The 27,953-nt window shown below is 35.5% G+C and overlaps 2 protein-coding genes across 4 annotated transcripts; both read left to right on the forward strand.

Annotated features, from left to right (window-relative positions):
• The first annotated feature begins 574 nt into the window (after positions 1–574).
• LOC149707831 (uncharacterized) lies at positions 575–21,453 on the forward strand. 3 transcript variants are annotated; one of them, XM_089864119.1, is made up of 7 exons: positions 575–679; positions 755–913; positions 9,878–10,046; positions 10,109–10,355; positions 10,544–10,727; positions 21,132–21,252; positions 21,312–21,453. In XM_089864119.1, the coding sequence occupies exons 1-7, from the start codon at positions 628–630 to the stop codon at positions 21,451–21,453; spliced, it is 1,074 nt and encodes a 357-aa protein (XP_089720245.1). In that variant the 5' UTR covers positions 575–627. The 3 variants fall into 3 exon arrangements, with proteins under 3 accessions (XP_089720245.1, XP_089720244.1, XP_089720246.1); XM_089864118.1 differs by having other exon boundaries at positions 575–913; XM_089864120.1 differs by lacking the exons at positions 575–679; positions 755–913 and adding an exon at positions 3,742–3,859.
• LOC149707832 (uncharacterized) lies at positions 1,326–2,754 on the forward strand. The gene is made up of 2 exons (XM_089864121.1): positions 1,326–1,903; positions 1,980–2,754. The coding sequence occupies exons 1-2, from the start codon at positions 1,828–1,830 to the stop codon at positions 2,744–2,746; spliced, it is 843 nt and encodes a 280-aa protein (XP_089720247.1). The 5' UTR covers positions 1,326–1,827; the 3' UTR covers positions 2,747–2,754.
• Positions 21,454–27,953: the final 6,500 nt, after the last annotated feature.

Here is a 27,953-nt window from a genome sequence, read left to right on the forward strand (position 1 = left end):
ATTCCATATGGTTTCACCTAGGCATGCCACCATGTGTCGGCCGATCCTAATAAAAGTTGGCACACTTGCAGCTATGCTTAAATAACTACGATTTCCAGATTTTCAGGTGAAACTAAAAATAAATGAATTTTAAGAAAGGTTTTGAGTAAACCCCCGCGATTTCTGCAGTGTCCGCGAAACATTTTTGGGCCCTGGCAAAAGTAACCATAACTCAGTTGATTTTTTGGACATGTTTATGAAATTATACACACATATGCTATAAAAGACGAGGAATCCGACCGTCATCTTGAAAAATGTCTATCTTTTTTAGAACTTTTATTATAAATTAATTAATAATTAGTGGGGGGTCTAACACTGTGACGCGTAACGGCAAGTGGCCCAACTTAAAAAAAAATATTTAGGCTTTTTTCGAGACCCCAAGGGCGTATCTTTCACCTCCTTTATGATTGGTTTGGTGTTTTTGTCTCCCCTTTAACTGGTAACAAAAAACAAAATTTCAAAATATGTGCTTCATCTTAATTTATAAGAACTCTTATATCTAGCTCTCTTAGTTTGTTTTTGTCGTCTGCTCGAGATTCTGTATTAAAGTTCCTAAGAACTGAGAAAAAATTTGAAACTCGTTCGGAGATGGAGGCTAATCAGTTAGGCGAAGAAACCAATTTTAAACAATGTTCTCTCGGTGAATATGGAAACGAAGAATGTCATAAATTAAGTCAGTGTAAAACAAAAGGATTTTATGAATTCAACTATTTAGATCTCGAGAGTCAAATTCTTATTAGTCAAAGATCAGGTATTGAGTCGAACCTTATTAAATGCGTTTGTTATCATCCTCATGCAATGCTGCTAAGAAAATACTCCGATCACCAGAAGAAATGCTGCAATCCTTTTCAAAAGCATACAAAATCCGTTTCTAGTATGTAAAATTTATATTTTGAGGAGTTCATGTACCTATTAATTTAAACACATGTTTTTAATTTATGCATAAAAAGGCTGTTTGGTAGGATTGCACTTTACGTGACCCACCCAACTAACAATGATTTCTAGTTAATTAGACTATGAGGAGTCCGAAAAAAATAGTTAAAAAATTATTTGGCCGCCGCAAGTTGGTGGATTTTACTTTACCTAACTAACTCAACCAACACTTGATTCTGACTAATTAGGCCACGGGGAGTTCGAAAAAAATAGTGAAAAAATTCTAAACCCGCCGCAAGTTGGTCAAACGTTTTTTTGAAAATTTCAAAATTGCATGTACTTAGCTACACGCCTAAACGCATTCTGCCCTCGATCTTGAAAAACTACCCGGGGGGGGGGGTAAATATAATAACAAATGAAGATAAACCACAATATTTTGGAAAAGGCGTAACATTATTTGGGAAATAAAAGAAGATAAACCACAATATTTTGGAAAAGGTATAATATAATTTGGGAAGTAAATGAAGATAAACCACAATATTTTGGAAAAGGTATAATATAATTTGGGAAGTAAATGAAGATAAACCACAATATTTTGGAAAAGGCGTAACATTTGTTTATCTTCATTTATTTCCCAAATAATGTTACGCCTTTTCCAAAATATTGTGGTTTATCTTCATTTGTTATTATATTTACATAGTTTTTCAAGATCGAGGGCTGAATGCGTTTAGGCGCGTAGTGGTCTTAATGGCGGTAAGTGCATGCAATTTTCAAATTTTCAAAAACTTTTTTGACCAACTTGCGGCGGGTTTAGAATTTTTTCACTATTTTTTTCGAACTCCCCGTGGCCTAATTAGTCAGAATCAAGTGTTGGTTGAGTTAGTTAGGTAAAGTAAAATCCTACCTCATCATGCAATGCTGCTAAGAAAATACTCCGATCACCAGAAGAAATGCTGTAATCCTTTTCAAAAGCATACAAAATCCGTTTCTAGTATGTAAAATTTATACATTGAGGAGTTCATGTACCTATTAATTTAAACACATGTTTTTAATTTATGCATAAAAAGGCTGTTTAAAGAAGATCCTATCCATTGAGGAAGCTAGACTACTCTCAGATAAGACTAATAAAGATGTGAAACCAGGAGAGAAACTCTGTCGAAATTGTTGCTTAATATTCAATGAATTAACAACGAGTTCCCTTCCTGCAAGTCAGTCAAGTACTAGCACAGACGCTCTTGATTGTGACTCAATGGAAATATGTCCGGCTTCTACTTCAAAAATAGACGAGTTAAACGAAACTTTGTGTTTAATTAATACCAGCCCTCTAAAACTTCATGGAATTGCTAAACATCAAAGGTCAGCTTATGCTAAAAGGAAAGTACAGGAGGCAGTAGAAGGAGTTAAAATCAAAGTTGCTGAAGCGTTAAACGTTTCAGAGGATGTGTGTGATCCGAATAACTCCATTAAAGATGATTTTCAAAGTCTGATAGTTGAAATTAAAGCCAAAGTTGACACTTTACCTCAGCTTGAGAAATGCAAACTTTTAACTTTGATCCCAATGTCGTGGTCTATATCACAAATCCGTGACGAATTCCACGTGAGTGAATATACTGCAAAGAAGTCACGTCAACTGAAATTAGAATACGGCATTCTTCCGGACATTTCCAAAAAGAAGGGACACTCTGTTAGTGATGACACCGTAAACAAAATAATATCATTCTACCAGGATGATGAAATTTCTAGAATGTGTCCCGGCATAAAGGAGTTTGTGTCAGTGCGAGTAGACGGAGTGAAAATTCAAAAGCAAAAAACCGAAACGCCTCCTACTTGCTAATATTCGAGAAATATATATTCAATTTAAAGAGAGGAATCCTGATTTAAAAGTGGGCTTTTCTAAATTTTTCGAACTACGCCCTAAATGGTGTGTTACTGTTGCATCACGGGGAATTCACAACGTTTGTGTTTGTGAAATTCACCAGAATTTGAAACTTAAAACAACGGCTTTACCGAGGCGAGAAACGTACAAGGATGTAATGCTCCAGTTTGTTTGTTCAGCAGAAAGCAGGAAATGCATGTTGCAAAGATTGATGATTGCCCTGGAAAGGAGCATTTCATCACCTATTTAGAATCCCTTTTTGCTGAGGATGGCAGTGACCAGGATGACAAGGTTTGCTTTAAACAGTGGTTGAATCAAAATGGACAAACAAGGCTTCAAGAGCTGACGCAGTCAGTCAGCGAATTTATTGAAGACTTTTCAAACTCTTTACTGAAAGTCCTAGAGCATCATTTCGTTGCTAAATCGCAAGCCCTCTACTTGAGAAAATTAAAGGAAAACCTGCCGAGAAATCATGCTATAACCCTAATGGACTATGCGGAAAACTATTCATTTGTAGTTCAAGATGCTGTTCAGGGTTTTCATTGGGAAACTACCCAAGCTACTATCCACCCTTTTGTCACCTATTATCTCTGCGATACAGAAAACTCTTTGAAATGCGTAAGTTTTTGCATTGTTAGTGACGAAACTGACCATGGAGCAACAACTGTCCATTATTTCCTGAAAGTTTATCAGGAGTTTCTCAAAACAACTATACCAAATTTGGAACATATCCACTACTTTAGTGATGGTGCTGCGTCGCAATATAAAAATTGCAAAAACCTTTTGAATCTGTGCCACCATCAGACGGATTTCAATTTAACTGTGGAGTGGAACTTTTTTGCCACTAGCCATGGGAAAAGCCCTTGCGATGGAATAGGGTGAACAGTGAAACGACTAGTTACAAGAGCTTCATTACAAGAAACCGTTAACAATGAGATACTAACGCCGATACAATTCTTTGAATGGGCCAACAAAAATGTTACATCAGTGAAGTTCATCTATGTATCCAAAGCAGCTGTTGGCAATCACAAGGAAAATATTTCAGGACGACTTTCAACTGTATCGACAATTGTTGGTACCAGATCTCATCACAAATTTTCACCTCTCACAACTACCGAATTAAGTATGTTCAGATTATCTTTCGATGACTTCAGTACAACAGTAAAAGTTGATTCTTCAGGTCCAGAATCCATAGCTGTTTCATTTGATGACATTTCTGTAGGACAATATGTTGCCGCAGTTTATGATAAAGAATGTATGTGGCTCTCATCGAGCAGAAAATCTACGAAGAGAACGATTTTCTACTAAACTTTATGAAACATTCGGTTAACCCTCTTTCTCTTCAGTGGCCTAAGAAAGAAGATAAATGTTTTGTACCACTACAAAATATTCTTTGTATTTTGTCGAGTCCAGTATGTATTGGCAAGACGAAAACGTTTCATTTAAAAAAGGCCGATGAAAAAAAAATCAAGGAACGTTTTACTTGCTTTGCTTAGCTACGTCATATGTATAAAACATTAAAACCCTCAAAATTATCAAATATTTCATACATTCACATTGGCTTTTGAATTTAAAGATAGCTTTTGTCATAATAAAAGAATTTAAAAATTCCCAAAATTTGAAATTTTGTTTTTTGTTACCAGTTAAAGGGGAGACAAAAACACCAAACCAATCATAAAGGAGGTGAACGATACGCCCTTGGGGTCTCGAAAAAGCTAAATTTTTTTTTAAGTTGGGCCACTTGCCGTTACGCGTCACAGTGTTAGACCCCCCCCACTAATTATTAATTAATTTATAATAAAAGTTCTAAAAAAGATAGACATTTTTCAAGATGACGGTCGGATTCCTCGCCTTTTATAGCATGTGTGTAAAATTTCATAAACATATCCAAAATATCACGTGAGTTCGCGGGGGTTTACTCAAAACCTTTCTAAAAATTCATTTATTTTTAGTTTCACCTGAAAATCTGGAAATCGTAGTTATTTAAGCATAGCTGCAAGTGTGCCAACTTTTATTAGGATCGGCCGACACATGGTGGCATGCCTAGGTGAAACCATATGAAATGACCCATCTATATACAAGATACCAAAAAACAGATGCATAGGCACATCTGTTAAACTTGGAACCTACTTAGGATATACAAATACACAAAATGTCATTTAACAGCATTTGCACTTCGGCAAGCTACTGTACGCGTGTGTGTGGAAACTACAATTTATGCACGAAGCTTCCTCGAGCCTATGATTGAAGTATATTTCATGTGGATAACGGAGTTTTAGCAAATAGTACAGTCATTTTAGCTCAAAAACAGAGGGAACCCGCAACAAATTGAAACAAAGCTGAAAATTTCAGATCTTATAGATTTTTGGGCGCTCTTTAACGTGGTGTGGTCTCCCACACTCTCCCATTGGAGGAATTTCCGCCATATTGGAAAATGGCGGACAAAATCGAGAAAACGTTTAATAACTCCGGTTCTACTTAACCGATTAACACGTAATTAGGCTTCAATTGTAGATCACCTTCAAACACATAATTCATCTCTTAAGATATTTTGTCCTACAACTAACTGGAAGTTCACAATCTGACTCTGAAGATTAGCCTCAAATAAAAATGGGAATTTAAAGCATTTTATGGTTTCTATATTCAGAATACATTTCCAAAATCGAGAAAAAATTAATAACTCTGGTTCTACTAACCCGATTAACAAGTTATTAGGCTTCAATTGTAGATTACTTTCAAACACATAATTTATCCTAAAGATATGTTGTCCAACAACTAAACGGAAGTTCACAATCCAGCCCGGAAGTTAAGGCAAATCTAATTTTCGAGTATTTCGAAACGGTTTCAAGCGAAATAAATGCAAAGAGGGTTTTAAACCTAAAATATATTATTCCCATTATATTTTTACCTCTTTAAGTGACGATGACGTCACGGAGAGGTATTATACTGGACGTGTGTGTGGGGGGTGTCTATCTGTCTGTGTGTCGGTCACTGCGTCCGCAGTTGGCAAATCGGAGCAAAACGTGTTCGCAGTAATTTTTGGCTTCTACTCCCAACGTTAGAATCAAGAAGTGAGTGGCGATCGGCTAGGGTTACGAGAAACGTCTAGCCTCCCAATTGCAGGGCTTCAACCAAAGGTTCATGCAATTGCGGATTTCTTATCATTTATTGTGAATCAATCGCCTTATATACCCTAAACTTTCGAAAAATTGTTAAAGAGGCATACGCTAGAATTCAAACGTCAACAATAGCTATGTTTAAAATTATTTTAGGAATTAAGTTTCTTAAAACGACTTCAGTAGAATTACGTTAAACTACTGACGACTAAAGCAATTAATATCAGTTATATTTTCTTAATTATTTAAGAATAACCTCTTAATTGCGTCTGGTATCGGAGAGGTTTATTTTGGTTTACCAACTTGTATATTAGTATATTTATCAATATTGGTTAAGCTTAAGTTTAATCATAGTCCTCTACTTGAGGCTGAGCCTCAAAATCTCTATGTTCATTTGAACAAGATACTCCATTGCATTGTCTACAAATTGAAGAACAGACTGGACCAGTTTTACCGCATTCATATTTCAGTTCAGATCCTATTTGTCTCCAACCCCATTCTCTAGCATTTAGGCTGCTTCCAAGCCACGTTTGAACTTTGCGATAAACTCTATTTGAATACTGCTTTGCTGCCGCACTTGTTGGTGGAAGAGAAGCTAATTCAAAAGCTCATCTTCATTGAAAGTATACACTTGGTTATGTCAACTTTGTTTCACACGCTTTAACTCAACTTTAGCCGTATTGACAAGTGTGGGCGAACAATGGTATATATTAAAACATTTAGTTTTATGATAGTACAAAGGCTGTTTTACCCTCTCCCATACTATACATTATAGCTCCGGTCAGAAAAGAAACAAAATTTGTCAGTAATAGGAACTATATGTTTAATTTTGGAAACTTATTCTGAAAATAGAAACCATAAATGCTTTAAATCCCCATTTTTTATATGAGGCTAATCTTCAGGGTCAGATTGTGAACTTCCGGTTAGTTGTAGGACAAAATATCTTAAGAGGTGAATTATGTGTTTGAAGGTGATCTACAATTGAAGCCTAATTACGTGTTAATCGGTTAAGTAGAACCGGAGTTGTTAAACGTTTTCTCGATTTTGTCCGCCATTTTCCAATATGGCGGTAATTCCTCCAATGGGAGAGTGTGGGAGACCACACCACGTTAAAGAGGGCCCAAAAATCTATAAGATCTGAAATTTTCAGCTTTGTTTCAATTTGTTGCGGGTTAAAACCTATTTTTCCTGTACTAAAACAGAAATGCCATGAGATTCCTCGAGGTTTAATTTTACAATACAGGGTGTTTCTGGAACGACTTTAAGAATTTATAGGGCTGTTCTTTAGTCAATTTTCAGTCAAAAAAATTCCATGATATTTTGACATCCGGGCCACCATTTTCAAGCTATGATTAAAGTATTTTGCGGGTGATCCCTTAAATGAATAATTAGCATTGTCTTTCAGCTTCTTAAAGGGATAGAATCGATGTTTTGGCTACTAATGAAAAGATTTCATATTTTAAAATCAGATAGAACCTAAAATTACGTTTTCAAAAATATATATATATTGATACTTTTAATAACTTAACTATTTTTAATTAATTTTTAAAAGTATTGTTTTTTGGGACTGCTCCGATCACTACCCCCTCCTGCGTCGTTTGGCAAAAACACGGTTGAAACATCTACCCACCCCTCCATACGCTCCTCTTATTTGAAGATATGGTAGCTTTACGACTAACAGTAGTTTTCATACTATTTCACTTGTGGATCACAAATAAACTTGGCCTTAACTTTTATTTCGATTTACGTGTTTTGAGAGGCGTGAAAGAAGCTAAATAGTTTCATAGCAATTAAATCGTTTAAGTAAGAGGTTTAGCATATTTAATTAGAAAAATAAATCTTAAAAGCTTGAATTTAGGGCCACTTAGAATAAAAAAAATCGATCATGGAAACTAAGCCTTTGCCAACATGTCGTAGAAAGTGCGTTGTTTTTGACTTCCATCGCAGGCAAGTTTTCGCCTTCCACAGCAGGCTCTCCCGGAAGCAAAGGCTAAAATTGGTAAGGTTGAATACCAAATTCTTCCTGACCATCATTATCCGAATTTGAATTTTCCGCACTTGACTCACGAATTTCGAAAGATTCAACCGAGTCTAAACTATCGGATTCTACTATAGAGTCAGGCCCGTCTGATATTTCGGATTCCGAGCTACGACTCGACGTCGACGATGACATTTTCTATTTGGCTCCTGTAGCAGACGACGGAAAAAAAACCTACTATCCTCAACTTGAGTTCCCCTACATTCTCCTATTTCCAAACAACCAATGAATCAAGAGACATTTGCAACGTCATAGTGTGAAAAACAAGTTGGGCGGTATTTCGCGGCTAGTTTGAATTTCAAAATATCTAACTTACTTTTCTTAATTTTAAACGTTTTAATTCGATTTTTTTTTGGCACACATAATTTTAGGCACATTTTTTTACCTAAAACTGCCCTCATCTTGTACTAGTCGGAAAACGTTGATCCTATCCCTTTAATGGAAATTGGGGAGTCATTCGTTTATCTTTCCAAACTTAACTTAAAACAATAGTCCGAACGTCAAAATGTTATAGGACGTTTTCGACTCGAAATCGCCCAAAGAACACCCCACATAATTCAGACGTTTCGGAAACACCTCGGATCTTTATACGCATTACTCTTAGGGTGGAGAAGTCTGGATTCCTCTTGGAACACTTTGTACTAGAACAAAGATATTTTTCGTAAACGATATTATGCTTTGAGTCTCTAGAGAGGATGAGGGTACTTTTTTCGTTTTAATGGTTACCACAATAGGTTTGTGCAATCAAATTAATAATGGAGTAGGAAATCATGTGTTTCGCCGCTTCAAATTTTCCATTACTTAAAGGCCGACTTCCAGCGAAAAGGGTTCTAGCGAACTGAAAACCGAGCATCGAGACTAACAATGAAGCGACCGTGCCGATTTTCGAAGCCCCGCTGGGTCAAAAGTTGGAAGGGTTCTAGCTAACCGAAAGCCGTGCAATGTGGTTCTAGCGAACTGAAGATTAACAATAGAAATCCTTTTAAACTTATTTCCTCTCGAATTTTTGCTTTCCCCCTTTCTATTTTGTATCTCCAGTTCGCTAGAACCACATTGCACGGCTTTCAGTTAGCTAGAACCCTTCCATTTTTACCGCAGCGGGGATTCTAAAATCGGCACTGTCACTCCATTGTTAGTCTCGATGCTCGGTTTTCAGTTCGCTAGAACTCTTTTCGATGGAAGTCGGCCTTTAATTGTTTAACATTGCAAAGTTGTTCGATTATTATATGCGTAATTCTACCATATTTTAGTTATATTTGAACATATTATCGTCCAATCGATTACGCCTTGGTGTTTGAATTTGACCCCTAGAACTATAGTCCCGTTCGACGGCGGCTGTACATTGTGTTGTACTTGGAAAAAAGTTCCTTGACCTAGGTGTTCACTAGAATTGAAAAGTTAACAATAGCTATGTTTAAAATGGTTTTAGGAATAACGTTTATTAAAACGACTTAAATAAAATTAAGGTAAATTACTGACGATTAAAATAATTAATATCAATTACATTCATTTAATTATTTATTGAAAAACCTCTTAATTAGGTAGATAGCCCTAGTCTCGACTCGGAGAGGTTTATTTTGGTTTCCCAACTTGTTGTAAGTGATTGTAGGTATAGATGAAATGTATAGATACTGTATGTTATTTACATACATGGTAGTTTGATCAGGTAGTACCTATCTATTTATAAGGTCTACTTAAAACTAGAATTATTAAAAACGGATCCACATTGGTATTTTAAGTACCTTTATCCAGATATCGCTGAACACTGCCTAATTGGCATGACTTTCGATAAACAACATTTACTTTAACACTTCTAAAATTTAACGTGTTTCCTTTCCTTTAATCTTACTCCGAATATACATTCATTAAAATGTCTTTTATAGTATTTCAAATAATAAGCATATAATGTTAGTTTTTAATTTATTTGAAATATAGGTAACTGGCTTCTGGTTTACATTGGTTTCCAAAGACAGTTCGCTGCTGATCAGAATAGTGGTGTTGAAACTAACAATATAGATGTATTCAAGGGACTTCCAATTTATATACTTGGAAGCATTACGGCTGCGTATGCTGTATATTTCCCTATTAGTTTTTTCATTCATTGGTAAGACTTTTACATCTTCACTTTGCGGCATGAATCATCTGAAGATCTAAACATTAGCTTAGGTATTTTTACATTAGACAAAGACACTGCCCTGAATTATGGAAATGCCAACCGAAAAAGTTCATGTCTTGGCAAGACGAGAAGCACGCTATACTGTCAGGCATGTTGGTTCTAACTTTCGTTTCATGCGTATCGGGAGTGTTATCCTGTTATATCGGAAACGGAGGGTACTCAACGCTCTATTATACAATATCCGAGATGGGATGGATTTACTATATATTATCGATTCCATGTCTTTCTTTGTTAACGGTAAGAAGTGCATTTAAAATTTATAGCAGAAGAATTATGTTAAATGTTCTGTAGAAAAGTCTCATTCATCACTATTTTTAATTCAATTAATTTTATTATAGTAGAAATCAATTGAACGAAAATAATCTTATGGGCTTTACCTTAAAAAGTTTTTTTTACCTATTTATTATAATACTTTTTATTTTTAGGAACTATGTCTGTACTATGCTCATAGAATGATGCATTTTCCACTGTTGTACAAGCATATTCAAAAATGGCATCACCGTTACAAACAACCCACGCCATTCGCATCCACAGCAATGAATCCAATTGAAATGTTGACTTACAAGTTATGTATTTTTTCGCCAATTTTTCTCATTCCCATCCATTGGTGTAAGTACCCGTACAAAAATTTTAAGCTGTAATTCATCTGCATACGCGCTTTTTTATCGCTACCACGCTGTAATAGGTATAAATTAAGGCTACATTTTCTGCAGCTCGAAAAACGCGAAAATTTCACAGAAATTCCAGAACTGCAAATTGTCTGCCGTTTCTACATTTTCTGTTTATTATCTGTTAATTGTCTGTATTGGCAGAAATATGCAGCGCGATTCTGCAAACGCGATGCAAAAGTAGAAATAACAGCTGCTAGTTTAAAACTGTAATTTGACCACAGTTATAGACATGTTATAGTTCTGCAAAAGTGATGGAAAAGTAGAAATCCAGCTGCCAATTTAAAACTGCAATTTGACTATATTTATTGACATGTTACAGGTCTGCAAAAGTGATGAAAAAGTAGAAATACCAGCTGCTAGTTTAAAACTGCAACTTGACCACATTTATAGACATGTTACAGGCCTGCAAATGTGATGGAAAAGTAGAAATCCAGATGCCAATTTAAAACTGTAATTTTACCTCATTTATAGACATGTTACAGGTCTGCAAAACTTATGGAAAAGTAGATATTCAGCTGCCAATTTAAAACTGTAATTTGACCATTTTTATAGACATGTTACAGGTGTGCAAAAGCGATAGAAAAGTAGAAATACCAGATGCTAGTTTAAAACTGTAATTTGACTACATGTATAGACATGTTACAAGTCTGCAAAAGTGATAAAAAAGTAGAAATCCAGCTGTCAATTTAAAACTGCAATTTGACTATATTTATTGACATGTTACAGGTCTGCAAAAGTGATGAAAAAGTAGAAATACCAGCTGCTAGTTTAAAACTGCAACTTGACCACATTTATAGACATGTTACAGGCCTGCAAATGTGATGGAAAAGTAGAAATCCAGATGGCATTTTAAAACTGTAATATGACCATATTTATAGACATGTTACAGGTCTGCAAAACTTATGGAAAAGTAGATATTCAGCTGCCAATTTAAAACTGTAATTTGACCATTTTTATAGACATGTTACAGGTGTGCAAAAGCGATAGAAAAGTAGAAATACCAGATGCTAGTTTAAAACTGTAATTTGACTACATGTATAGACATGTTACAAGTCTGAAAAAGTGATGGAAAAGTAGAAATCCAGCTGCCAATTTAAAACTGCAATTTGACCATATTTATAGACATGTTACAAGTCTGAAAAAGTGATGGATAAGTAGAAATCCAGCTGCCAATTTAAAACTGTAATTTGACCATATTTATAGACATGTTACAAGTCTGAAAAAGCGGTGGAAAAGTAGAAATCCAGCTGCCTATTTAAAACTGTAATTTGACCATATTTATAGACATGTTACAGGTCTGCAAAAGTGATGGAAAAGTAGATATTCAGCTGCCAATTTAAAACTGTAATTTGACCATTTTTATAGACATGTTACAGGTGTGCAAAAGCGATAGAAAAGTAGAAATACCAGATGCTAGTTTAAAACTGTAATTTGACTACATGTATAGACATGTTACAAGTCTGAAAAAGTGATGGAAAAGTAGAAATCCAGCTGCCAATTTAAAACTGCAATTTGACCATATTTATAGACATGTTACAAGTCTGAAAAAGTGATGAAAAAGTAGAAATACCAGCTGCTAGTTTAAAACTGCAACTTGACCACATTTATAGACATGTTACAGGCCTGCAAATGTGATGGAAAAGTAGAAATCCAGATGGCATTTTAAAACTGTAATATGACCATATTTATAGACATGTTACAGGTCTGCAAAACTTATGGAAAAGTAGATATTCAGCTGCCAATTTAAAACTGTAATTTGACCATTTTTATAGACATGTTACAGGTGTGCAAAAGCGATAGAAAAGTAGAAATACCAGATGCTAGTTTAAAACTGTAATTTGACTACATGTATAGACATGTTACAAGTCTGAAAAAGTGATGGAAAAGTAGAAATCCAGCTGCCAATTTAAAACTGCAATTTGACCATATTTATAGACATGTTACAAGTCTGAAAAAGTGATGGATAAGTAGAAATCCAGCTGCCAATTTAAAACTGTAATTTGACCATATTTATAGACATGTTACAAGTCTGAAAAAGCGGTGGAAAAGTAGAAATCCAGCTGCCTATTTAAAACTGTAATTTGACCATATTTATAGACATGTTACAGGTCTGCAAAAGTGATGGAAAAGTAGATATTCAGCTGCCAATTTAAAACTGTAATTTGACCATTTTTATAGACATGTTACAGGTGTGCAAAAGCGATAGAAAAGTAGAAATACCAGATGCTAGTTTAAAACTGTAATTTGACTACATGTATAGACATGTTACAAGTCTGAAAAAGTGATGGAAAAGTAGAAATCCAGCTGCCAATTTAAAACTGCAATTTGACCATATTTATAGACATGTTACAAGTCTGAAAAAGTGATGAAAAAGTAGAAATACCAGCTGCTAGTTTAAAACTGCAACTTGACCACATTTATAGACATGTTACAGGCCTGCAAATGTGATGGAAAAGTAGAAATCCAGATGGCATTTTAAAACTGTAATATGACCATATTTATAGACATGTTACAGGTCTGCAAAACTTATGGAAAAGTAGATATTCAGCTGCCAATTTAAAACTGTAATTTGACCATTTTTATAGACATGTTACAGGTGTGCAAAAGCGATAGAAAAGTAGAAATACCAGATGCTAGTTTAAAACTGTAATTTGACTACATGTATAGACATGTTACAAGTCTGAAAAAGTGATGGAAAAGTAGAAATCCAGCTGCCAATTTAAAACTGCAATTTGACCATATTTATAGACATGTTACAAGTCTGAAAAAGTGATGGATAAGTAGAAATCCAGCTGCCAATTTAAAACTGTAATTTGACCATATTTATAGACATGTTACAAGTCTGAAAAAGCGGTGGAAAAGTAGAAATCCAGCTGCCTATTTAAAACTGTAATTTGACCATTTATATAGACTACAGGTCTGCAAAAGTGATGGAAAAGTAGATATCCAGCTGCCAATTTAAAACTGCAATTTGACCACATTTATACACATGTTACAGGTCTGCAAAAGTTATGGGAAAGTTGAAATCTAGCTTCCAATTTAAAACTGTAACGATTCAACATTTATAGACATATTGCAGGTATTCAAAAGTAGAATTTCCTACTTTTGAATACCTGCAATATCTCTCTAAATGTGGTTAAATTACAGTTTTAAATTGGCAGCTGAATTTCTACTTTTCCATCACTTTTGCAGACCTGTAACATGTCTATAAAAATGGTCAATTTAGGTCAAATTAAAGTTTTAAATTGGCAGCTGTATTTCTACTGTTCCATCACTTTTGCAGACCTGTAACATGTCTTTAAATGTAGTCAAATTGCAGTTTTAAATTAGCAGCTAGATTTCTACTTTTCAATCACTCTTTCAGACCTGTAACATGCCTATAAATGTGGCCAAATTGCAGTTTTAAATTAGCAGCTGGATTTCTACTTTTCTATCACTTTTGCAGACATGTAACATGTCTATAAAAAAAGGTCCAATTACAGTTCTAAATTGGCAGCTGCATTTCTGCTTTTCCATCACTTTTGCAGATCTGTAACATGTCTATAAATGTGGTAGAATTGCAGTTTTAAATTAGCAGCTGGATTTCTACTTTTCTATCACTTTTGCAGACCTGTAACATGTCTATTAAAACGGTCAAATTACAGTTCTAAATTAGCAGCTGGATTTCTACTTTTCCATCACTTTTGCAGACCTGTATCATATCTATATATTATATAAAAAAGGACTTGGTTTGCCCAAGCCTGAAAAACAAATCGATAAGAGTTTTTTCCAGTTGACTGAAGCGCGGATATTTTATTTTTCTATATAATTTTAAAGACAATCCGTATTTTACTACTCTTTAGAATTTAATTCAATCTCCTGAATTTACTGGTAATGGATTTATTTCCTATAAATTAATTGAAATAAAAAATTACTTATCTCAGATTTTTCAGGATAAAATTTTACGAAAATGGAATTGTTGAAAAATCTGAGATAAGTAATTTTTTATTTCAATTAATTTATAGGAAATAAATCCATTACCAGTAAAATCAGGAGATTGAATTAAATTCTAAAGAGTAGTAAAATACGGATTGTCTTTAAAATTATATAGAAAAATAAAATATCCGCGCTTCAGTCAACTGGAAAAAACTCTTATCGATTTGTTTTTCAGGCTTGGGCAAACCAAGTCCTTTTTTATATAATATCTGTTCCTTCAGTCTGCATTTGTATTAATCTATTATAAAACAATTTTTTGCCTGAAATGCGAAATTTTTCACTTCTAGGACGAGGTTAAAAATGGTTCTACACTTCTACTAATTCTTATAAGATACGGCTCACAATTCGTTTTAGAACCCGAGCATAATAGTCAACTTCAAAACCAACATCCTGCCACGATTTTTAAACTATCAAATCCGTATCTTTTACAGTCCACTCTACGATTACAATTATCCATGACATTGCGTTCACTGCCCTTGTACGTTTACAGTGAGTGGCACCGTGGCCAGTTGTTTTAATAAAAATACCTAGGCCACAGGTCCAGTTTAAAAAAAAAATCCTTATTTCCAACACTGATCCATCTGATCCTTACTGAAGGCTACAGTGAAATATCCATGAAGCGTAATCTTCTATTATAAATCCATGGCCTAAGTAAGGCAACTTAAGCCTTGGTCGAAACTAACATCTAAAATATAAATTAAAAAGGTATCTTAAGTATATAATTTCAACCGAGACACATAATTAAACGAAAAATAGACCCGCCAAAGAAATTTTTAATAAATATAGTGTTATATTTATTGAAAAATATCAAGTTAAAGTTTCAAGGCGGTGAAAGGGCAAATTAGCGTCGTCTACTGTAGAGTAATGAACAATTAGCGTCGTCTGCTGTAGAATAATCTTTTGAGGTACTTACATTTTTAATTAAATTAACATACTTAGACTTAATTAATTTTGATGAAACTTGAAAAAGGCACACCTTGAATAGTTACTTGTTAATTTGAAAGTATTCCGAAACGTAACTTCGCTTTAGTTTTTAAATGATTCGATGTACAGGAGCACCAAAAACCCCATGTTATTCCTATGGGAAAATCGGCGAAAATCTGTGAATTTTCATTTAACATTACGGGAGGGTGTGGGATCTTATCTAGAAGGGCCTACCGGCCCTCTAGAAAAAACGGTCAAATTACAGTTTTAAACTAACAGCTGGTATTTCTACTTTTGCTTAGCGTTTGCAGAATTGCGCTGCATATTTCTGCCAGGCTAGACAGTTAACAGTTAACAAACAGAAAATGAAGAAACGGCAGTCAATTTGCAGTTCTAGAATTGCTGTGAAATTTTCCCGTTTTTTGAGCTGCAGAAATGTAGCCTTAATGTATACCTATTACAGCGTGGTAGCGATAAAAAAAGCGCGTATGCAGATGAATTACAGATTAAAATTTTTGTACGGGAAGTCAACTTCGAGCGCACCCTAAATTTTTATCTGCTTCTGTTAGGCATTAATATTACTGCTTTTATTTTTCTAAAATTTGAATAAAGAATTGGTTAGGCCTAAAAAGGCATCTTAAAAAAGCTTTACTCATTCATCTTAATAAAATCTTTTGATCTAATACTGTCACGTCTCGATCCTAAAAATATTTAAACCACCATAAAAGATAGAAAATTGAAACATTTTTTGGTCATAAATGGGCCAGTATTGTATATACAGTTATCATAAGTTTATCAGATATGTTTCAATAAGTATGACACTGCCTATACTTCGTAATGCTAGAGACTTACTGAGAGCTAGTTCGAGAATGACGCGAGAATTGAATACACTCGGTTTTGCAGTCCAACTTCCTATTTAGCCTTATTAAGCCTTTGACAATGGCTCAACAGGCGTCGCTTTACGAGAATATGACGTTTCACCTACACCACTTCATGAAGTAACCAGTGACAAACTTATGGAACACATCTTACGAACTTATGCAGTTATGTTTAAGGTGTATCCAATGCTAAGAACATAAGGATTCCTAGCTTTCAAAGGTGTTGGCAGTCAAGTTCTATAGATTCAAAACCTAATAAAATAAGAGTTACTTCTATTTGAGGTAAAAAGTCGTAGAAAAACAATTTTTCATCCAAAAAAAGTAAATAAAATTAATTTCAGTTTATTTTAGTGATTTTATTCCAGTTTTTGAGACCAGACCTAGCTTTCTGTGTGTGTGTGCATGTGTGTGTTTGTGGCCCCGGGTACACGAAAAACAAGCGTGGATAGAAACCGATTAAGACAAGATCTACTATCACCATGGCGCTCGAAATGTGAAAGAAATTGCGAACCAAAGTACTTTAGCGCTATCATATAAGTTTACAGCAGTTTTCCTGGTTGCGGATAGACGTAAAACAAGCCTGTCGGGACCCTTCCCTTCAGTTGTAATCGGTTTTTAGCTATAAGTTTGAAAGAATTTTTCGATTACGTTCTTTGAGTGTGTATGTTGTGGATGTTAGATAGACGAAAATACCTTCTTATCTAGATGTGGTGAGAACTTAATGTACATGTACCTAAACAGTTGGACCATCTCAGATATTACTTTAGCAAGTCAGAAAAGCGTGTATTCAGATGAATTGCAGCTTAATATTTTTGTAAGAGATGAGTACAAGTTGGGAATCCAAAATAAACCTCTCCAAGTCGAGACGCAATTTAGAGGCTATTTTTAAATATTTAAATAAATATAAATGATATTCATTAATTTAATCGTCATTAATTTACCTTAATTCTAGTTAAATCGTTTTAAGAAACTTTATTCCTAAAATCATTTTAAACATAGCTATTGTTGACGTTTGAACTCAAGCGTAAGCCTCTTTAATTTTTTTTTGGAAATTTAGGGTATATAAGGCTACTATTCACAATAATTGATAGGACAACCCGCAATGACTCTGCAAAGCATATGAAACGCGCCTGCAATGATCCTGCAAAGAATCTGAAATGCACCTGCAATTATCCTACAAAATATCTGAAACGCACCTGCAATAACCCTACAAAGAATCTGAAATCCACCTGCAATGATCCTGCGATGTATCTGAAATGCACCTGCAATGATCCTGCGAAGTATCTGAAACGCGTCTGCAATTATTCCACAAAGTATCTATATCGCGCCTGCAATTATCCTTCAAAGTATCTGAAACGCGCCTGCAATGATCCTACAAAGAATCTGAAACGCGGCTGCAATGACCCTGCAAAGTATCTGAAACGCACCTGCAATTATCCTACAGAGTATCTGAAATGCTCCTGCGAAGTATCTGAAACGCGGCTGCAATGATCCTACAAAGTATCTGAAACGCACCTCCAATTATCCTACAAAGTATATGAAAAGAGCCTTCAATTAATCTAAAAAGTATCTGAAACGCGCCTGCAATTATCCTACAAAGTATCCGAAATACGCCTGCAATGATCCTAAAAAGTATCTGAAACGCGCCTGCAATGATCCAAAAAAGTATATGAAAAGCGCCTGCAATATTCCTACAAAATATATGAAAAGCGCCTGCAATTATCCTACGAAGTATCTGAAATGCTCCTGCAATTATCCTAAAAATTTCTGAAAAGTACCTGCAATTATCCTACAAAGTATCTGAAGTGCGGCTGCAATGAACCTAAAAATTATCTGAAAAGCACCTGCCATTATCCTTAAAAAGTATCTGAAACGCGCCTGCAATTATCCTACAAAGTATCCGAAATACGCCTGCAATGATCCTAAAAAGTATATGAAAAGCGCCTGCAATATTCCTACAAAATATATGAAAAGCGCCTGCAATTATCCTACAAAGTATATGAAAAGCGCCTGCAATTATCCTACGAAGTATCTGAAATGCTCCTGCAATTATCCTAAAAATTTCTGAAAAGTACCTGCAATTATCCTACAAAGTATCTGAAACGCGCCTGTAATTATCCTACGAAGTATCTGAAGTGCGGCTGCAATGAACCTAAAAAGTATCTGAAAAGCACCTGCCATTATCCTTAAAAAGTATCTGAAACGCGCCTGCAATTTTCCTACAAAGTATCTGAAACGCACCTGCAATTATCCTACAAAGTATATGAAAAGAGCCTTCAATTAATCTAAAAAGTATCTGAAACGCGCCTGCAATTATCCTACAAAATATCCGAAATACGCCTGCAATGATCCTAAAAAGTATCTGAAACGCGCCTGCAATGATCCAAAAAGTATATGAAAAGCGCCTGCAATATTCCTACAAAATATATGAAAAGCGCCTGCAATTATCCTACAAAGTATATGAAAAGCGCCTGCAATTATCCTACGAAGTATCTGAAATGCTCCTGCAATTATCCTAAAAATTTCTGAAAAGTACCTGCAATTATCCTACAAAGTATCTGAAACGCGCCTGTAATTATCCTACGAAGTATCTGAAGTGCGGCTGCAATGAACCTAAAAATTATCTGAAAAGCACCTGCCATTATCCTTAAAAAGTATCTGAAACGCGCCTGCAATTTTCCTACAAAGTATATGAAACGCTCCTGGAATTATCCTGAAAAGTGTCTGAAATGCGCCTGCAATTATCCTACAAAGTATCTGAAACGCGCCTGTAATTATCCTACAAAGTATATGAAAAGCAACTGCAATTATCCTACAAAGTATATGAAAAGAGCCTGCAATTATCCTAAAAAGTATCTGAAACGCGCCTGAAATTATCCTAAAAAGCATCTGAAAAGCACCTGCAATTATCGTACAAATTAAAGTATCTGAAACGCGCCTGTAATGGTCCGTAAAAGTATCTGAAACGCGCCAGTAATGATCCTGAAAAGTATCTGAAACGCGCCTGCTATTTTCCTACAAAGTATATGAAAAGCGCCTGCATTTATCCTGCAAAGTATCTGACATGCGCCTGCAACTATCCTAAAAATTATCTGACATGCGCCTGCAACTATCCTAAAAATTATTTGAAACGCGGCTGCAATTATCCTACAAAGTATCTGAAACGCGGCTGCAATGACCCTGCAATTATCCTGAAAAGTATCTGACAAGCACCTGCAATTATCCTACAAAGTATCTGAAACGCGCCTGTAATTATCCTACAAAGTATTTGAAAAGCGCCTGCAATTATCCTACAAAGTATATGAAAAGAGCCTGTAATTATTCTAAAAAGTATCTAAAACGCGCCTACAGTTATCCTAAAAATTATCTGAAAAGCACCTGCCATTATCCTAAAAAGTATCTGAAAAGCACCTGTAATTATCGTATCTGAAAAGCGCCTGTAATGGTCCTTAAAAGTATCTGAAACGCGCCTGTAATGGTCCTTAAACGTATCTGAAACGCGCCTGTAATGGTCCTTAAAAGTATCTGAAACACGCCAGTAATGATCCTGAAAAGTATCTGAAACGCGCCTGCAATTTTCCTACGAAGTATATGAAAAGCGCCTGCATTTATCCTGCAAAGTATCTGACATGCGCCTGAAACTATCCTAAAAATTATCTGACATGCGCCTGCAACTATCCTAAAAATTATCTGAAACGCGGCTGCAATGATCCTGCAAATCATCTGAAACGCGGCTGCAATTATCCTACAAAGTATCTGAAACGCGCCTGCAATGATCCAAAAAAGTATCTAAAACGCGCCTGCAATTTTCCTACAAAGTATATGAAACGCGCCGGCAATGATCCTGAAAAGTATATGAAACGCGCCTGTAATGGTCCTAAAATTATATGAAACGCTCCTGCAATTTTCCTACAAAGTATCTGAAACGCGCCTGTAATGATCCTGAAAAGTATCTGAAACGCGTCTGTGATGATCCTGAAAAGTATCTGAAACGCGCCTGTGATGATCCTGAAAAGTATCTGAAACGCGTCTGCAATTATCGTAAAAAGTATCCGAAACACGCCTGCAATTATCCTACAAACTTAGCAATTTCTGACTGTAACATGCATACAATATATTTGGAAGGTACAGTACTTGTAATGAGCCTACAAACATCCTGATTTCTTACGGGAGTTACTATTTCCCCTCTGTTTTCTAGCTGTAAGGTTACTATTTTATGACTCTAGAGTTGCTAAATTTTGTATACTGTTGTACTGAGTTTTCCAACGGAAGATATTTTTTCTGCAAAACGTCTAAAATGTTCTGCATTGCTCTCTGGAATCACCTTAATTTTGTCTGAAATTGAACATTTTTCAGGTTTATTCCAGTATTTTTCCAGAATATTCCAGTTTATTTGCAATATATTGCAGATTCTAAAAAATCTAATTAACAGCAAAAATGCAGCCGTAAATTTTTGTACGGGTATGCACGTTAAGGAAAACTCAAAAATTAGTTTTGTAAAAGGTTTCGAGAATGGAAACCAAATTAACTCTTTAACCACTATAATGTGTTATTACATATTTTAGCGGTGTTTGTCGGAAATGTTCTGTACTTGTACTATTACAACGTCCTTGGTCATTCGGGGGTCATACTGGAATCAATTTGGCCGTGGCAGCCCTCTACAACATTCCATGAATATCACCATGAGTTAGTATTCCAAATATTGTAAACATTTCTTACGTAAACGATGAAATTTTATTTTGAAGGTTTTTTCACGTAAATTTTGGATTTAATTTTGATATTTGGGACAAGTTACATGGAACATACCGCTTAAAGGATAGAATTTACAACGAAAACATCTTCTATGGCTACGGTAGAAGCACACAAGATGCTTTTAAAAATGAATAGAGTTAAAATTTTAAATTCTTAATGGAAACAGTTTTTATGAACTGTTGGTAATTTCTAGAAATTTCGATAACAATCATTTTGTAGAAAAAAACTGTATATCAATGATACCTTTTCTTTTTGGAATTATATTTAAACGAAAAAGTCTGCAGTGAAATATAATCAAACCAATTAAATTTTATAACTAAGTTAACACGAACTAAGAATCAATGATTGCGAAAAGCCGTGAAACATTTAATTGAAAAACACCTCAGACAAAGGAATTGAAGCAGAATTCAATATGTACTTCTTATAATCTATTCTAGTGACTTATGTCACTGCGAGGTTCTGTTCTCGACGACCTAGTCTCTCTACCAGGGGCTGCGTTCGCAGTTTGCAAATCGGAGCAAACGTACTCGCCATTTCCGGACCGCATTCACAGTGCCCAAAAATTTGGAAAATTGTATTTCACTACATTAGTTATTCAATTGAATTCAATGCATACTTTTACTTGTCAAGTTTGTGGTCCATTAATTTAACATCAATTTGTACATATTGTCTTCTAACACCACCAAGTTCTGTACTTTGTCTATCCCACATGAACACAAGTGACAAATCTGTATTTGTTGACTTCCAACAACACCACCTTCTGGTCTTTTCTTTGTCCATCTCAAACAGACATCAAACTGTACTTCATGAGGCATAATTCGTATTGTTTTACTGTATAATTAATTTTTGATTATTTGCCATTCCGCAGTATTGTTCGGCTGTGCAAGAAGCAACGGCAGACCGAGCCCGAGTTCACCTGGCGGAATATCTTGTCGAGAGGGAGAATACCTCAATGGTGGTCCCACCCCTACGTGTTGGTTTCTCTTTTTGTAACGAACGAATTTGTCTATAGGAGCCGTATTGTTAAGCCTTACCAAACTATAAATTAGGGACAAAATATCTTTCAGTTAATATTTTATAAGGAGATACGGATTCTGAGAATAATTTTTGAACTACAAGAAAAGTCCGAATTATTATCATAGAAACTTTTATATGTCATGATTTTTACAAGCAACTTGTGTAGAGTTTCGAAATTATCCCGAATAGTAAACAAATATCTAGATCATAATAATAATATTTTCGAAAAACATGGCTTTTTGAACTTTACGTTTGACTTTGTAGGAAGATCCTAATGTGATCATTAAATTCTTTATGGTATTCTTCTGGTGACCAATGACCGCATCCTTGTAAAACCCGCAAATGCAATGTATCTATGTACATAGAGGATTGCGTGGCACAGAGTATATCCATAGTCCTATCTTGTTCGCCCCAAATTAATAGAACCGGAACAACGACTCGATAGGCGTCATTTGTATGGCGCTTGACCTCGGTCAAGAAATTGGCACGATAGTAGTTAACTGAATGTGTTATTGCATCTGTAAAAATTTAATAATAATTTACGTGTGGCTAGCAAGAGAGAATAAAACCAATGATTTCATGTAAATAAAACTTTTCAACGAACCAAATGTTAAGACAAAGACTGATTAGTTAATTAAATTATAACACCACGCTAAAACAAACAAATATCGTGACTTGGCAATCGCAGGTAATTACCTTATAAACGTGTACATAGGTTTATGCATGACTCATCTTATAAACTTGTACATATTCCCTCGACCATAAACGATTTAGTGAATATCCCCTCGACTCCCTTTTAATATTACTTAACCTAGAATTGTCAAGTCAAGATATTTTTGATACGAACAAAGATGTATAATAATGATAGAGTCTAAGAATATTGGTTATTAATTAGGAAAAGGACATAATTTATAACATAATTGTTCAATTGGCGATTGAATAAGAACAAAAAGGCAGACTTGGCTCTACATTGGATCTCAGAACGTATTACGGCGAAGAGGGCACGAGGCGAGGCTTGGCTCATTTTTGTACATGTTTATGTTTTTCATAGGATGAATAAATTCATGGTGTATGGAACTCCACCATTACACCACGTAATAAGTACTGCCGTCTATGGCGAGTAAAGTGGCAAGTGGTTGTTAAAGCAAGGAAGATGGAGATAGGGAAAATTGGTCAGTATAGGAATCTCGCACGAAATGTAGCAGGTCACATGACTTATATTCGGCGTTAGTTTGAACTGCGCAGTCTCGGTTGGAAACCAGTAGTGCCGCCTATCCTCAGCACGATGCGCGAGAAAGTGCGCATATGCACATCCAAGCCGAAAACGGGATTTTTGGGCGACCGGAGTTATAGCGTTACACGAAACTTCCCTATCTCCATCTTCCTTGGTTAAAGCAAAGCGGGGATCTACCGGACACGCTCTTTGCTTTAATGGGATAAAGAAATGACCATCTAACAGTGTTTTAATGGTATACTCCTATTGGATAGAATCCCGTTGGACCGAATTTAGATTTTTACAATTGTAGCCAAATTTAAAACAATTTATAGCCCAAGGAGCGATTTTCTGCTGAATGGGAATATTTATATGGAAGAGCTTTCGACTGAATGGGATGGGTGTACACATTTAAAATCATAGCGTTTTCCTTGAGTTGCCGAGCTCCAGTAGCGCAATGGATTAAGTGATTTGGATGATCGAAGAAGTTAAGCAGCATCGAGCGCCGTCAGTACTTGGGAGGGAGATCTCTTGCGTTAGGTAAGGTTAGGCTACGTTAGGTAAGGTTATCTTACGTTAGGTTAGGGGTTAGACATATTATTTGCTGCAATATCAAGAAGTTTAATAAGAATATCAATTTTATTGTCCGGTCTGGTCTGGTCTGGTCTGGTCTGGTCTGTTAGGTTAGGTTTGGTTAGGTTAGGTTAGATTATGTTCGGTTAGGTTAGGTTCGGTTATTTTCGGTTCGGTTAGGTGAGGTTAGATATGTCCAACAATGAAAATTAATTACTAAAATTTATTGTAGAATGTTATTGGTGAACATAAATATTATTTGCTGCAATATCAAGAAGTTTAATTAGAAAATCAATTGAAAAATAGGAATGAAAGGAAAATTCATGATTGGAAAACCGCCCAAATTGCGGTATTCGGTCTAATGGGATTCGGTCGAACAAGACATTCGATTAATGGGATTCGACCCAATGGTAGACAATCGTTTTAATTGATCTAGATTGACAAAATGACATTAAATCATTAACTATGTAACAGGGACTTAAAGAATGAAATAATTTTGGGTTATAAAAATTGTATGTATTTAGCAGACAGCGTGTGGTAAATTTTGTTAATGATTTTCGTCTTATTTCATCGATCTGAATCGTTTAGAAATGGGCCCCTGGCCAATTGAATCGCCTTTAATGGGATAATGAAATGGTCAGCAAATATTTTTCAATGGATCTATATTGATAAAATAACATCGAAATCATTAATATAAAATACCACACGATTTTTGTTAATTTCATGTAATTTGTCAAAGTTGAAACCTTTGTCTAACTCTCATTTTCAAAAAAAAAACGAAAACAGTGTTATTTATGTAAATGCTGGTAAAAACGAGTAACCAATTAGAACCATCACCTCAAATGATTTATATCGTGATCAAAGACTATGCTTCGACTTTTTCTTTTTAATATTTCGCATAAGGTGACGGTTCTAATTGGTTACTCGTTTTTACCACGATTTATAAAGAGTTAATGGGATTGTTATTGTAAGTTTTATTTATGATTTAGATGTTATTTTATCAATATAAATCAAATAAAAAATGGTTGCCTGACCATTTCTTTCTCAACTGAGCTAGGCTATGAAATAGTGCACGAGTTTTCCCTTATGGTCTCAGTAGACGATTACCAGATTTTTTGCAACTATTATCATCACAATTTCCAGTAAACCACGATAGCAGAGCAGGAGCTTGTACAAATTTGTAAGTGACTCCCCCCTGGCTCATCGCATTCTTATGAAAGATTGAGCAAAGAGGGTAGAAAGAGGGGGAGTTATAGCTTGCGGCTTTGGCAAGGCATTTTGGGTGTTCTCGCTTTTCCTTTTTATTTATTTGTTATATTTACCTCCTAATATCCGGTTCACCGTATTTCAACCAAAAAGAGGGCAGAGATAGCCTAGAGGTAAACTTTCAAATCGAGAACACTCCAGCCAAGCCTTCTACTCCCCCTCTTCCCAAATCTTTGGTAGTGCGGAGAGTAGCTGTCCGCTCTGTGGGGCGGATAGGGAGGATGTCGCCCACGTACTTTTATATTGTCCAGCCTTGGAAAAAGAGAGAGAGCCGTACCAAGAAGTTGGGGCTGCCACGCTGGCTGATAGACTGTCACTTGGTCCCAATGTAAATGTAGATGTAAATATTGCAATAAGTGTTATAACTAAATGTCTTCTTGCTAAATGGGCAAATGCTCGCCTCCAGCGCCCTCCTTAGCCTGTTCTGTGGTTAGCATATTTTGATATTTGTATTATTAATTTGATATTTGTTTTGTATTATTATTATTGTCGGTATTTTGCTTGAAATTTTTTTTTTATTTTTGACCTGTGAACCCCTTGCGGGTTCCTCCCTGATTCAAAAGGGATTATTATTTTTTTGGGTCAATAAAACATTCATTCATTCATTCATTCTTACCCTCTTTGGATTGAGTAACTGCTTCCTTATTCTTGACCCCTTTGTACCATAAGTTATAAAGTACTTGTAACTCCCATAGCCGCCACTAGATGGCGCCACCCTCTCTACAAAGGGATAACCTCATCTCTCTTAAAGAGAGAGACAAGAATGCGCTCCTGGAGGCATTCGCGTTATCGCGGTGGTATTGTCCAGTCATGATATTTTTCTTTAAATAAAGTCTTTATAAATCTAAGTCCATGGTCGTTAATTTATAACTTAACACCCTTTAGAGAGTAAAGCAAATGACAACTCCTGTGGCGCCAATTGCATGCTGCCTAATCTTTCACACACTAATTATACCGTTGCCAAAAGCAGGAACCAATCACAATTACTACACGAGGGCGGAGCTTAAACTAGCCTTTGCCAAGTTTAGCGAGCCGGTCCCCTTGGACTATGGGAGCATCTAGTTACTTTGTTTAAACCAAACCACAGCAAAGATTCGCTCTAAAGGCTTGTGAAATTTGAATATAACCTCGACTTTATTCTATAGGGACAAAAATATTAAAGACCCATAGGAATGGGTGACAATTGTTTCTAGTTTCACGTTGCTTTCATAAGGTTATATTTAAAATTAACACTTTCATTTAAATAAACTTAAAAACTTAGTCTTTTTAGTGGTGAAAAAATATACCTGGTCGAGAAAATATGTATTTATAAGCTGCAATTTCTTCATCCGAAACAAACTTGTTCGTTCCATTTTTGAAAATATCGTTAAATATTTTCAAATCTTCAGATTTCAAAAATGTTTCTGGAAAGTAAGACAATCTAAAGAAAAACATATGCCAATTGACAAATGTGGTTAGAGAAAAACTTCATTAAAAATTATCAATTTCCTTCATTTAACTTTGTTAATAAATTTTTACCAGCACAATAGAAATGGTTTCCACGAGTCAGGGTTGGCAAAAATCCGGATTTTTCTCGAAAAAACCAGTGGTATGGTTTTTTGCTGGTTTAAACCGGATTTTATTGGTTTTATCCTGCTTTTTAAAAAGTAGAAGAAAAATAATCTCTCGTGCTTATTTCTGGCTCATTTTTTCAATTTTTTGCGTCAGTTGTCGTCTGCTACGTCGGCTGTTTGAGATTCACTGAGATAAAACTCTTTAGACATTTCCCATTTGTAGTTTTGTGTGACTTGTTGTGTCACAGTGTCAGGAATAAGTTACCCAGGATGCCTAAAGTTGGTGGTGGCCATCACTCTGGTGGAAGAAAGGTTGATCCCGTATGGACTGAAGTAGAAAAAATTTCGAATGAAGGTTTATCAGTAAAAGCTCGGTGTAAACATTGTAACTCTGAAATCAGTGCAAGAGCTGAAAGAATTCGATCACATTTGGAAAAATGTAGAAAAAGGCAAATTAATATTTATCCTGAAACTGAAATTAACCAGGACTTTGGTAGACCTGGATCTTCACTTTCTTCAAGGTCTTGGTCAAGCTGGTCTTCAAGCCAAGGTGCCGCTGCAGAAGCACATCCTAGACCCTCTTCTTCACTAACTCCACTAAATGAAAGTTTTGAGGAAGCAAGTGGAGAGAGTCGAGAGACACATTTTTCATTTAGTAGTAGTCTTGGAAATCAGCCTCGAATTACGGAATATGCAACTAAAACCTCTGCTTCGCTAAAACACGCTATAGATCTATCTGTAGCAAAATTTTTCTTCAGTAATAACATTCCATTCAATGCAGCTGAAAGCAGATATTTCGTAGAAATGATGAAACAAACGCGACCAGGATATAAGCCACCAAATCGAAAAGAATTGGCGGGACAATTATTAAATGAAGTTGCTGAAGAAGTTCAAGCTGCTCTTCAAACAGATTTACAGAATCAAAAGTTCGTTACAATAACCTTGATGCAAGACGGATGGTCAAGTTGCAAAAATGATCCGATTCTTGCCAGCAGTATCCACACTGGGAAGAA

Source organism: Phalangium opilio, unplaced genomic scaffold, assembly GCF_054372755.1.
Source record: "Phalangium opilio isolate 3A_F unplaced genomic scaffold, DU_Popi_V2 ptg000013l_1, whole genome shotgun sequence".
NCBI classification, from domain to species: domain Eukaryota; kingdom Metazoa; phylum Arthropoda; class Arachnida; order Opiliones; family Phalangiidae; genus Phalangium; species Phalangium opilio.

Bases quoted from the DNA above. Each gene is read 5' to 3' on its own strand.
- LOC149707831 (XM_089864118.1), top strand. From the start codon at position 628: ATGGAGGCTAATCAGTTAGGCGAAGAAACCAATTTTAAACAATGTTCT. The intron at 10,356-10,543 runs GTAAGAAGTGCA...TTTTATTTTTAG, and splicing joins CATGTCTTTCTTTGTTAACG to GAACTATGTCTGTACTATGC. The intron at 21,253-21,311 runs GTTAGTATTCCA...TTTATTTTGAAG, and splicing joins TTCCATGAATATCACCATGA to GTTTTTTCACGTAAATTTTG.
- LOC149707832 (XM_089864121.1), top strand. From the start codon at position 1,828: ATGCTGCTAAGAAAATACTCCGATCACCAGAAGAAATGCTGTAATCCT. The intron at 1,904-1,979 runs GTATGTAAAATT...ATGCATAAAAAG, and splicing joins GCATACAAAATCCGTTTCTA to GCTGTTTAAAGAAGATCCTA.